At 35.6% G+C, this 12,846-nt stretch overlaps 2 protein-coding genes across 3 annotated transcripts; both read right to left on the minus strand.

The window, feature by feature from the left end:
- Window positions 1–841: 841 nt before the first annotated feature.
- Window positions 842–4,797, minus strand: diabloa (diablo, IAP-binding mitochondrial protein a). 2 transcript variants are annotated; one of them, XM_067365115.1, is made up of 6 exons: window positions 4,557–4,797; window positions 4,337–4,463; window positions 2,108–2,230; window positions 1,908–2,018; window positions 1,633–1,729; window positions 842–1,515 (listed from the first exon to the last, which is right to left on the minus strand). In XM_067365115.1, the coding sequence occupies exons 1-6, from the start codon at window positions 4,682–4,684 to the stop codon at window positions 1,310–1,312; spliced, it is 792 nt and encodes a 263-aa protein (XP_067221216.1). In that variant the 5' UTR covers window positions 4,685–4,797; the 3' UTR covers window positions 842–1,309. The 2 variants fall into 2 exon arrangements, with proteins under 2 accessions (XP_067221216.1, XP_067221215.1); XM_067365114.1 differs by having other exon boundaries at window positions 848–1,515; window positions 2,108–2,233; window positions 4,557–4,789.
- Window positions 4,798–6,808: 2,011 nt separating this feature from the next.
- Window positions 6,809–7,765, minus strand: LOC137005385 (odorant receptor 131-2). The gene has a single exon (XM_067366244.1). The coding sequence runs from the start codon at window positions 7,763–7,765 to the stop codon at window positions 6,809–6,811; it is 957 nt and encodes a 318-aa protein (XP_067222345.1).
- Between the last annotated feature and the right edge of the window lie 5,081 nt (window positions 7,766–12,846).

The following is a 12,846-nucleotide window of genomic DNA, read 5'->3' on the forward strand; positions in this document are numbered from 1 at the left end:
GTGATAAATCCCCAGCTGAGTGGTGCCATTTACACCAATCAATCATTTTTAGTGGTCCTCTTCTGAATGTATGTAACTCCTCCAATACAACAAGACTTCTGGAACTTGATGCACATACAAATATTTTCGTGGAGTTCATGAATCATGGAGAACATATCAAATTTTCTTACATTTTAAGAATTATTTTCTAACTTTGTAAAGATCTGCAGAACATTATATAATGTAGCATTGATGGATTGTTTTAATGGTAGTTATTATAAAGTGTAAGAAGTTCGTAGAGGTCAAAAACTTGACTCAGTATAAAATAAATATAGGCCGACAATTAAATAACTTTTGTGTCAAATAAAAAGATCAGCTTTTATAACTCTCTTTGCACCTGATAATTCTGTTATCATCTGTGAAACACAAAATATAAGTGCAATAAAAAAGTGAATAACCGAGGCTTCCATTACCGTGTACCAAATTAGACAAAAGTCATATAAATGATTACAGAAACCTAATCTATTTTTTACTGTCCCTTCAACATGCTTTTTACAGTTAATAACTGAAAGACTTCTGTATTGTAATTAGACTAAAATAATAAACAATATTTATTTCTGACATCATTCTCCAAACATTTTTACCTATAATAAAGCATGCCATCGCCCTCTGTTGGTTAAAAATGTGAACTTCTACATGAAACACTAAATGAAAGCATCTTTAACTGTAATTTAAATATTTATAATAAATAAATAATGTCATTTAACAAGAGTTTAAGTGCGAATGAAATCAATTCATTGCCAAACAGCAAGGCACTATAATTCAGTTCAAGAAAATAAGTTCTAGGAATTCAGACATTTTGCAAAAACTGTTCTGAATAAATTTTCCATTTATTAAGATAATAAATAACAGTTGATCTCTTAAAAATATAAAACAGATTTATTGCAACTTTGTAGAACTATACATTGTAATATCACAACATCCTGTGACATAATTTCAATGTTGCATTAACACGCATGCAATTGCATCAAAAAAATAAACAATACAAAAATATATACATATATACAAACACCAAATCAATGTTATTTCCAATGCAATCTATGGATCTTACAAGATGTGTTAACGACTTTAACAGGTAATACAAGTTCTTTTATAAACATTTGTTGGACTTTTACCTGTTCTATTGTTATGAACACATATATTGATTAAATGAGGCCTTCAAAAGCAGGACTTCCATACCAATACTCATTGCAAATTCATATCAAGGTGCATTCTGGATTCAATCAAAATCTGCTACGGAATTGCAAGCTCAAGACCATTCATATTTTGTCTAGTCCTCGCGAAGGTACGCCTCTGGAATATCTTCCAGGTCATTAATGTCAATGCTGGAAGCATATTCAGCCATTCTCTGGATTTCTTCTGCTTTAGTCTCAGCCAGTTTTTTCTCTGCATCTTTTGAGATCTTTCTAATCTCCTCCACTTTGGACTGTGCCACCTGCAGGTTAGTCTTTGTTGCTGTGCATGCATGCTCCGCCCCTGTAAAAACATTAGGATTGAATCAATTCACAGACCAGATCAATCTCATATGTGCTTTTTTAATAGATTGCATAGTAGATTATAGGTTTAATAATTAAGGACAATTGATAAACATACCTGAATTGTAGGCTGCCTCTGCTGACAACTCACAGATGTGGATGGCATTGATCCAGTTTGACTCAAATCGTTTGCATTCTTCCAATCTATCACTAACCTGACAAAAGGGAGAAACACTGTGAAAGCTCTGAAATGAGATATAACTGCTTCAATATCAACAAGGTCTGTTAATCAGTTCTACTAATCATGGTGTTGCAAAAAGGTAAACGACACTTAGATAAACGAAACCAGACCTTGTTCTACAAAAAGTAAACATGTGAAGGAACAGAATTTACCTCCACTCTCTGGCCAATGATCACCTGCCAAATGTTGTCCTCTTCAGCAGGGGTCAGTTTTCCTATTGAGGTAATGTATCGCTTCTGAAGGGCAATGAGTGTATGTAGTGCCTGAGAAAATACATAACATAATACTTTAGACATCAATCACATTTGTGAAGTTTTACAGAGCGGACTATAGTTTTAAAATGGAGTGTTACCTTTGCATACTGTGTGAGGGCATCCACAAGAGCCAGCGTGGTCTGAGAGAGGTAGGTGTTGGCACTGTCTGTGACCAGACAAGATGCCCGACGAATCAGGGATTCATGCGAGAGGTTTTCAACCTGCTGGAGGTAGAGAGGATGCTTTTATTATACACTTGTCTTAATAATAGTAAGGAACAGGATCAAAATCTCGCTCTATTTATTTATATTTTTGAAAATGACTCTTATGAGCTTGTATCTTTTCAGTGAATCAGAAGCTTACCAATCAACAAGACAGTGTTGTGCGAGTCCGAGACTAACGACTCTTATGAGTCGGTTCTTTTTAGTGAATCAACAACACATATAAAATAAGTCGGACTCACATAAGACTCACATAACCGCAAATTTCAACATGTTTTGTTGTAAAAAGTGGTATTCTTGGAGAAAGATGATTATGTAAATATATAATAAAGCATATAGACCGGTTATTGGACTAAAACGTCTCTTTATAAGCTTTTGGAAGATTTCAGATTTATTGTTTTGTTATGCTTAAATCAAACTAGTTGCAAAGAGGCAGAATTCAATAAGAAAACCATTTCATTTCGCAAAAAAAAAAAAAAAAAAAAAAAAAAAAAAAATTTAAAAGAATCGCTAATGTAAGCTTGATTTTTTAGTGGTAAAAAATTATACCCTAAGGATTTATCAAAAATTACAATTGAGACTATTGAGGTGCCTCAAGTGTCAACTGCAAAATTATTGGTAGTTTTTGTTGACGAGAGTCTGAGACTTCGGTAAAGTTGGTTTTATATTCCAACATTCGGACTTCCGCGTTTAAGATTTGTCTAATTATATGTGCTTTGAAGTGAATATTTGCAAATACAAAGCATGGCATGCTATTGACAACTAACTATTCTCAACCTGTACATTTTCCAGAATCGAACAAAACGGCCATATATTGTTTAATCGCTTACTTACTTGCTGAATGTCCAATGTTGTGCGGAAAACCACATAGGGAGCGTCTCAAAAGTTCGATGTTTTTTTTTTTTTTGTGCAAACAGACAACTACATTTTATCCAACTATGTACAATATAGAATATAGATATTTTTCTGTTTCTATACCTACAGAACATACAGCCCAAGTATTGCTGTTTTATTCATCTCTGTTTTTCTGGTTTGAAGTGGTAATAAAAACAGACTATTGATATTGACAACAAACGATTGTCAACTTACAACATTTTTCACAGTCGATCAAAATAGGCAAGTATTGTTTTAATGGCATATTTACTTGTGCATGTACGCTGAATGTCCAATGTAGTGTGATTAACAAGGCTATTGAATACGGATGTCCGAATGTGCGAATATAAAACCAACTTTACCCAAGTCAGTCTGAGGGAACAGCTGATTACAAGAGCAAAAAAATACATAAATCCACTGGTATAATAAGGAGGGTTAGGCATCTTGTTACTACAGAGTGTCTTCTTATTCTTTACTATAGTTTAATTATCCATATCTTTCATATTGTAATATAGTTTGGGTGAGCACTTTTCCTATTACTCTTCAAAAACTCTTGATCCTTTTGTTAGGATTGCAACCCGATCAAATGCATATACTTCATCTGTTTCTCTATTTCAGAAACTTTAGGTTCTTACCATTTATGATACGAACATTTCTCAAATTTGTGTCTTTATTTAGAAGATATAATCAGGTGAAGATAACATTCCAGAGCAATTTAAGATTGTAAATTCACAGATTCACTGTCACTTAACTCAGATTTTCATCTTCCTAAATTTCTCACTTGTAGAGGTTAATACTCTATACGATTTAGGAGTATTAAATTATGGAATGGTTTATCCCATCTAGCAGAAAAAATGTTCTTCTTTATTATGTTACATATAAAGAATCATTTTAATGCTGCTTTGTAATGGTGCTTTTTTTGTTTACTGATGTTTCATGTATTTTATGCACCTTATATGGTTTGTTTTTGGAGTATATTATTACTATTTTATATATATATATATATAAATTTTTTAGGCGGACGCTTTAAATAAGCCCTTTGGGTTTTCTGCCTCTCCCTACAGAGTATATGGATTGTACTCTTGTTTTTATTGTATTTATTTTATATTTGTGAAACTAAAAACTACCCAATAAGCTTGTTGCCACGCTCTCAGCTCTCCATGCGTGCGTTTAACAAGCTTGTCAATTCCTCAATGTCTTTAGCGTAAATGCAGAATTTAAACGTGTGGTTACCTGTGTGAAGGGAACCGCACAGAGGCTGCTGCCGACACTGAACGCGACTGCATTGGATCTGGCGACCTCCGGCAGGCGCAGGAGACGCTGATGAAGGGGGCTGCTGCACAACAGATTGACCTTGTCCCTTTGATATAAGAAAACAAATTAGACTTGAGCTTAATTAAAAAAAATAACATCAGCATATCTACCACGACATTAAAATTGCACGCAATCTTACTTGAGAAGTTGAACGCACGCGGCGCTCCGTCTCAGCACTGCCATGTTTCTCCGGGCAACCAGGAAGTCGGTCCGGCCTTTTAGAAGACTCCCACTAGCACACAAACCACAGTTTCTAAAAGCCTGCATATTGCCTTACAGTCTTGTACTAATAATAAAAAATAGATTTAGATGTATCCTTTAAGCCTTAAAGTAAAGCTCTTCGATGTTTTAAGTGGACAACACTGCCCAACAGTATTTATATACTGCTAAAGGACTCTGCCCTGCATGCGGTGTATTGATCCGTTTATTCGGACCTTTAATCTTGATTTTACTGGTTTAAGTTCAAGGAAAGATAGGGTTTGACGTACATTTGCACACTGCGTCAGCACTAATACTGTGGTAAACACTAGTGAACTCTTAGTGGTTGGGCTACAGTACTATATGATGACCCACAGCACTTGCAATCACAAAACAATGTGTATTGAGAACATAACAGGCACAGGCCATTAATGAGCATGGCCTGCACGTCTCAAAGGGGTGTGGCAGAAAAACAACTCCACATGATAAGAAAAAAAAAAGCTTAGTAGGCAAAAATATATGTATGAAGGCAACATGAGGTGACATAGCTATACAGTGTGTCTTTGGGTTACATTCATAGATAACTGATGAAAGCTCTTGAAAGACCAATTCAATCGACCTCAACCAATAACTTATCTTTCAGCTTTGAAAAGTCAGAGTGAATTGGTCTGAACAGTTGTTGAACCAAGATGTTCAAATAGCAAGCTGTGAGACAACTAATCAGGACTATCCTTGTTGTCATGACTATATGGAAACTTTATCAGTAAGAAAGGAACCCTAAACAATGTATTGGGAAAAGTGTTGGGATACCTGACATCAACGTGGACTTTAATGACGTCGCATTCTAAATACATAAACATTAATATGGAGATGGTCCTCTGCTTTCCACTCTTCTGGGAAGGATTTCCACAAGATTTTAGAGTCATTTCTGATGGATTTTTTTGTGTTTGGACATTTATGCAATTTTAGTTATAAGTTTCATTTATCATTTTATTTCATTTATCATATTTGTAGCATATAGAAAGTTCAGTTTGTATGTATGGTAAATGTTTAATGGTGAAAAAATCTATCCCACAAAACCATTTGGCTTCAAAATACTCAAAAAAGACCCCTTAAAAAGTGATGAAACCTCTCATGAGAGCTCAGAAAGTACTTATCTTATGCCGTGGTACAAGAAAGTACACATAAACAAAGAGTTTATAGAGCTCAGGGTCCAAACCTCAAGAATACACAGAAATCATAATAAAGGCTGTTTTTGTCAGGATTGCATCATGTCACAGTGGCAATGCAAAGGCCACAAAACATTATAGACACGTAGCAAACATTTTGGCATTATAACTTTTATTTGCATGATGCATTACCCATTTAGGATATTTGTTTGAGATGCTAAAACCACTTAGGTTTATACATAAGGGCTGTTTCTTTGTAATGTAAAAATCTTATCTGATGATATCAATGAACATATCTACGAAATAGTGTGTAAAATATTTTGAGAGTAATATGTGTTTATATTAAAGCAGATATGAGCATCACACAGCATTACATAAACTGGTTTGATAGTCTGCTCATGTTATGTATTTGCATTATTTTTCATTATTTCAATTGGGTGTGACATGTGACACTTGTGGTAACTGCTGATATTAATATTTTCCTAAGAGGCCTCAGAAAGAAAATGTGCTGCATCCAGGGTGGCATAACATTACAGACGTTACACATGAAACACATTTAGAAAACAAAACAACTAATCTAAATTTGTTGAGTTTGAGTCAATGTTTATTTGTGCACATTGCTGTATGTCAATGCAAAAGACTATCTGAAACACTTGCTATATGTGCTATGTGTTTTCTTTCCTTATTTGTAGATTGTGTTTATACAGAAATAATTGACTTTCATTTAATACATTGTGACTTGTATATAATGTACAGAAAATAATGCTCAATCGGACCAACAGAGGTCGCTATTAAACAACATACTGCGTCTGAGAGGCACCTTACAGGCCAGACAAATGCAACCTCTGGATGATTTTGCATGGAATATTATATCCACTCTAATGCATTTTTTAAAATCAAAACTGGAATGTTCTAAAGAATATGTGATATGATACAAATAACTTTATGACATGCATTTAGGCCTTTTAAAATCATATGTTTAAAAACATTTTAAAAAACGTAGTAAGACTTTACTAAAAGAAAATCATGATTGTTTAGTTGTATCAGATGAAATGGTGTTGTTTTTGCATCTGATATAGTAAGCCATAGCTTCAAAGAATTTCTCATCTCTGAACCCATAGACGAGAGGACTTATTGCTCTAGAAGTGATACTAAATGCAAGGAAATTTATAAATCGGACAGTCAGATATGATTGAATATCATACTCCAAAACTACATTCTCAATGTAAGGGCACATCACCTCGGCAGTACATAAAAACAGCTGAAGGATGTGAAGGGAAATGGTGCGCTGCCCTTTTGATGCTGACTTCTTATTGTCACCAGATGCTGCGCGTGCAGCAAGGTATATCATTACATAACAAAAGACTTCAACGATCAAAATAGCCACAAGTCCCACAATATACAGCAGACCCCTGGCAAAATGACGAATCTTATCCGGAATCATAATCTCATAGTGGCAGTGTGTGAGCTGAGACATGTATTCACGAGAGGCAGTGCTGATAAGAATGAACATGTCAACAAAGGGGTTTATGGAGCTCAGGATCCAAATCATTAAAATCACCATCATAGCTCTTCTAGAGGTGGAGATCGCATGATGTCGGAGAGGCATGCAAATGGCCACATAGCGCTCCACGCACATGGCTATAATAGTCAGTGGTGCACATGCTGTGATAGCTTCCATCAACATGCATATGGGGATACAGAAATGCAGAGGTAATAAAACAAGGTTGTATGATAAGAGCACCACAAAATCTGTCAGACAAAGAAATATTAGGTCTACCAAGAGAGAGTGACCAAACAATATATAGCGTGTCTCTGTTCTGAAAGTCTCTTTCTTGGAGAATATTAAGAGCATGAGGAAGATGAGGTAGATGAAGGGCCACACAAAGATCTGGGTCAGCGCCAGTGAAATGTTCCTCCGGACGGGGTCGACTTGGATCAGTTGCATCTGCTCATCACCACTGGCATTCTGACTGGCCATTGTGCACACATCTGGAAGACAATTACAGACAACAAAAACACATTCTCTATGAGATGACCATGACTAATCCTTGAGAAATAAATAATCATTTATAATATAAGCCATCAATAAACTTCAAATACTTATGTAGCAAATAATAAAAAACATATGACTTCAGTTTACATACTTTCATTCTTGTATTTATGCAGATACAAATAAAGTGGGGAAAAATATGTTTGTGTGATTGTTTACCCAATTATAGTTGTATAGAGATTGCAATCTCAATATTTATAATATGCATTATCAATTAGTCATGAAATCAGCTGAAAATATTACCTTGCTGTATTACTTACTGACAGTAAGACTCTATTCTTGAGCCGTGGTCATCAAGTGTAATAAATGCACTGTGAACAAACATTTATATAGAGTTTGACAGCTAAAGCTCCTGTGGATCTGCTAAGCTGATGACATCTAGAGCTAAATTTAGATTTGCTTGTGTTTCAGAGATTGACATGAAGCGCAAACTAGTGTCGAAATAGAATAGAGCAGACAATTGGAATGCCATTCGGATTCTATTCTTCAATGGCAAACTAGTGTCGAAATAGAATAGAGCAGACAATTGGAATGCCATTCGGATTCTATTCTTCAATGGCATCTGTTTCTTTTCCATACAGCATTCTAAAGCTATACTTTCTCTCCTTTTCTGCCTTTCATTCTCTACCACTCAGGTAATACAGTATACCACATGCATTCTAACTACACCTAATTGTAAAGTTTTTAACTGTTACATGCACATATTTGCAATCTTAAAAACAGAACTGTTAATATGTTGCTCCTAATGCTAACATTATAAAGACAAGAATTATATTGTTAAATATCCCATGTTGTGTTGTGGACACAAAAAAATGAAAATAATGTCATTTATTACTCACCCTCATGCCGTTCCACACCCGTAAATCCTTCGTTAATCTTCGGAACACAAATTAAGATATTTTTGTTGAAATCCGATGGCTCAGTAAGGCCTGCATAGCCAGCAATGACATTTCCTCTCTCAAGATCCATTAATTTACTAAAAACACATTTAAATCAGTTCATGTGAGTACAGTGGTTCAATATTAATATTATAAAGCGACGAGAATATTTTTGGTGCACCAAAAAAACAAAATAACAACTTATTTAGTGATGGCCGATTTCAAAATAATGCTTCAGGAAGATTCAGAATGCTATGATTCTTCTGTGTCGAATCATGATTCGGATCGCGTGTCAAACCGGCAAACTGCTGAAATCATGTGACTGGACCGCTGATTCGACACGCTGAAACGCTCCGAGACAGTGTTTTGAAATCGGCCATCACTATATAAGTTAATTTTAATTTTTTTTTTGCCACACCAAAAATATTCTTATTTTTGGTGTGGCAAAAATATCTTAACGGCATGAGCGTAAGTAATATTTCAACAAAAATATCATATTTCAACAAAAATATCTTAACGGCATGAGCGTAAGTAATAAAAGACAGAATTTTCATTTTTGGGTGAACTAACCCTTTAAGTTTGTCTCTCGGTTTCCTTTGTCTTATGCCCCAGCTTCATTGGCCACACAGCCACAGAGGCCATCCCTGTGTTCCCTGTCTCTACTCCTCATGGCATCCTGACCCCTAGTGGTCTTCTGCTCTGTCATAGTACACAGCAAAATCGCCAGTGTTAAATTAACACCTCTCAGTATACATACGTGTCCACACTACAAGGTGTTAAAGGAACACTCCACTTTTTTTGAAAATAGAGTCATTGTCCAACTCCCCTAGAGTTCAAAGTTCCTTGATTATTACGCCTGAATGAGAGTATAGTTCCTATCCATATCAGCCTAGAAAATCACAACTTTTTATTTTCCGTCGGTCTTAGTACACGATTTAACTACAGAAGAGTCAAGTTTTAAATAGGAAAAATATCAAAACTCTTTGGTCATTTTTAAGCGCAATGCTAACGGTCTAATCAGATTCAATGAACTATGCTAAGCTATGCTAAAAGTGGTACCGCCAGAACCGGAGATCGGCTGAATGGATTCGAAAACGGTAAAACTCAACTGTTTAACACTAGGGGAGTTGGAAAATGAGCCTATTTTCGAAAAAAGTGGAGTGTTCCTTTAAAAGTAACACTGATGCAGTGTTAAAGTTAATGAGATAATTAAGTGATTAATTAAGTGATGATTGACCATTAGTGGAGACATCTGATTTTAGTTAGCATAATCACTAAAGGAAAGCGAAAATATGTTAATTCATGTTTTATAGAATGTTTCATTTCAAGTCACCATGATGGAGATCAGTGTTTTCTTTAGTTGGTCTCTTGACCCTTTACCTTTTAATATTAGTTTTTCTCTGGTTACTTCAACTTTTATAAAGCACATTTGCTGTGGCAAGAGAAAATGTGATCTGGTCACAATATATTTTGATGATGACAACATCATCATGCAACACAAAGCAGTAGCTGCTCCATGCACTGGCACGTTTAACACTCACTCTGTATGCAAACCGTTCCAAGCAGGCCAGTGACAACTAAACAAACCGTGTCTGGGCATAGAACAAAGTATTCACGCTTGCCAAATGTGCTCAGGCATGGTTCAGAATGCTTAGTGTAAGTACAACCTCAAAAATACATTTTTCACATAATATTCTGTGTTTTAGACACACACAGACATCAAGAATTGGCATATCATTCTCAAGAACGGTGACGGTAAATAAATACAAAATACTAACAAACAGATCAACTCTGAACATCACAAAACAAGCTACTGTCACAACAAAAACAACAGCAAAATAAATCAAACCGGAACAATCAATGGGACAATTCGGCTGCACAATTTATTCATGCTGCAATGCATGATGGGAGCCATAGATGAGTTTTGATTGGTGGCTCCCATCATGCACTGCAACATGAAGCACTTTGTTTGATTTTCACCGTTGTTGAGGGTCATATTCTGATTCTTGATGTCAGTGTGTGTTTCTAAAAAACTTCAGAATGTAAGGGTGCATTCACACTTGTAGTTTGGTTCGTTTGGTTCATTTGGTCCGGACCAGAGAAGAAAAAAAAAATAATTTAGTCCTGATCCGGTTAGCGTTCACATTGGCAATTTTATCATTGAACCAAAAGATACCAAACCTTAAGGCATAGGGATACATTCACAACATGATTGATCGGATTTTATGACGTATTGCCTATTTTGAAACGGAACTTACCGAACATCCGAAACAATGCTGTGTGCTGAGGTAAATGCGCTCATTGTGTGTGCGTAGCGGTGCGTAGCCTGCACGTGATGGTATTTTGGCCTGCTGGGAACTCGTGAAGAGCTTATAAAATGTGTAAAGTAGTCAAAACAGCGGCGGGAATCTAACCGTCACACACACAAATGATCTGCTGTGAGGAGACGCGCGTCTGATGCCTGTCATGGGCAAACTCGCGACTATAACGAGAAAAACCGACATGCGTGAGGATTCTCTCCTTTTTAGCGTCTCGTCTTCCTGTTTTTGGTTCGTTTACATGTCTTTGGTCCGTGTTGCGTTCATATATCATTCGAACCGCACCAGAGTTCGTTTGGAAGCGGACTGAGACCCATCTTTTCAGCGGTCTCGGTCCGCTTGTTTGGTGAGCACCAGGGTTCGGATGGCAGCGTTCACATATGTTCAAATGAACCGCACTAACCGAGCAATCACACCAGGGTTCGTTTAAATTGAACCAAACATGACAAGTGTGAACGCAGCTTAAAAGCACTGCTGGATCTCAAACTGTAACTTCAGAGCCTTATTATAACAAAAAATTAATAAAGCATCTATATTAACAGTTATGTTGGATGTGACCAGTGAATTAAGCCATTATGTCAAGTTGATCACCAACTTATGCTTATGATGCTTTTGGGAAACACAGCCCAGATCATAGTTTCTCTGGCCATAACAAATGTGCTCTACAAACACAAAGTTGAAGCAGCCAGAAGACAAATAACATTGAAAAGTTAAGGGTCAAGAGCCCAACTAAAGAAAACGCTGATCACCATAATGGTGACTTGAAACAAAACTTTCATTAAAACATTCACATCTAAACATCTGTTAATTAATGAAGGGGAAAAAACATGAACAAAGGGGTTATTACAGTTTAGGCTCCAAGAATTACAAATAAGACTGTTTGGAAGTAAAGGCCTCATGTTGGCATGAAAAGGCCACATAAGGCAACATGTTTTTTTTTTTTGTTGTTGTTGTTGCTTGTATTAATCTGCAATCATATTGCATGATGTTATTATTATTATTTAAATCTGCTGTCCACGATTTTTGGCCCTCTAGCGGTTAATAAACAGAACTGCACGCATCTTGCGGAGGAACATTCTAGCTGAACAATCTACTTTTCTCCATGTATGTCTATGGTGAGTCACGCAGTAACTGTGATACTCTGCGGCGAGTCCTACCAGTCTGGTCTTAAATAGTCAGAATAAAAACACTTATTATAAGTGTACCATAATGATTCAGGATAAGACAAAAACAAAGTTTGGAAAATGGATTCATTTTGTATATTCTCATTATATCATTTTTGTAATTTTTAACACAGAAAAGTTGCGGACTGCAGCTTTAATACCTTATTATTTTCATTTCTCATCTATATATTATATTACATTTTTGAGATAATGAAAGCACTTTGTTATCTTAAAATGGTGTGTAATCAATTTTGTAAAAGAGTAATGTTTGCCTTTATAGAAGGTGCAGTGAATATTATTTTGTCTCATAGACTGTATTTCATTGTATATTGGACAACCACAATGCTGCTATTTACTATGTATTTAAATAATGTAATTTATTTTTCAAACAAATGAATGAATTGTGGAAAAAAATCACCTATTGATATTTTCCCTTAGAGAAAGTTCCACAAATTTCCACAAAAATGTGGAAGAGTTTTGAGTATCACACTCACTGTAGCCTTTGCATGTTTGTTTAGTAAATGTTATTCACACAGATGTATTACTTATGAAAGTATTCAGAAAGAGAAAAAGGAGTTATATATCAAATGCAAATTCTAGATACACATTTAGCTTAAAAAGAGATGAATTCACTAGTATTGTTGTATGAT

Source organism: Chanodichthys erythropterus, chromosome 17, assembly GCF_024489055.1.
Source record: "Chanodichthys erythropterus isolate Z2021 chromosome 17, ASM2448905v1, whole genome shotgun sequence".
In the NCBI taxonomy this organism is placed as follows: Eukaryota; Metazoa; Chordata; class Actinopteri; order Cypriniformes; family Xenocyprididae; genus Chanodichthys; species Chanodichthys erythropterus.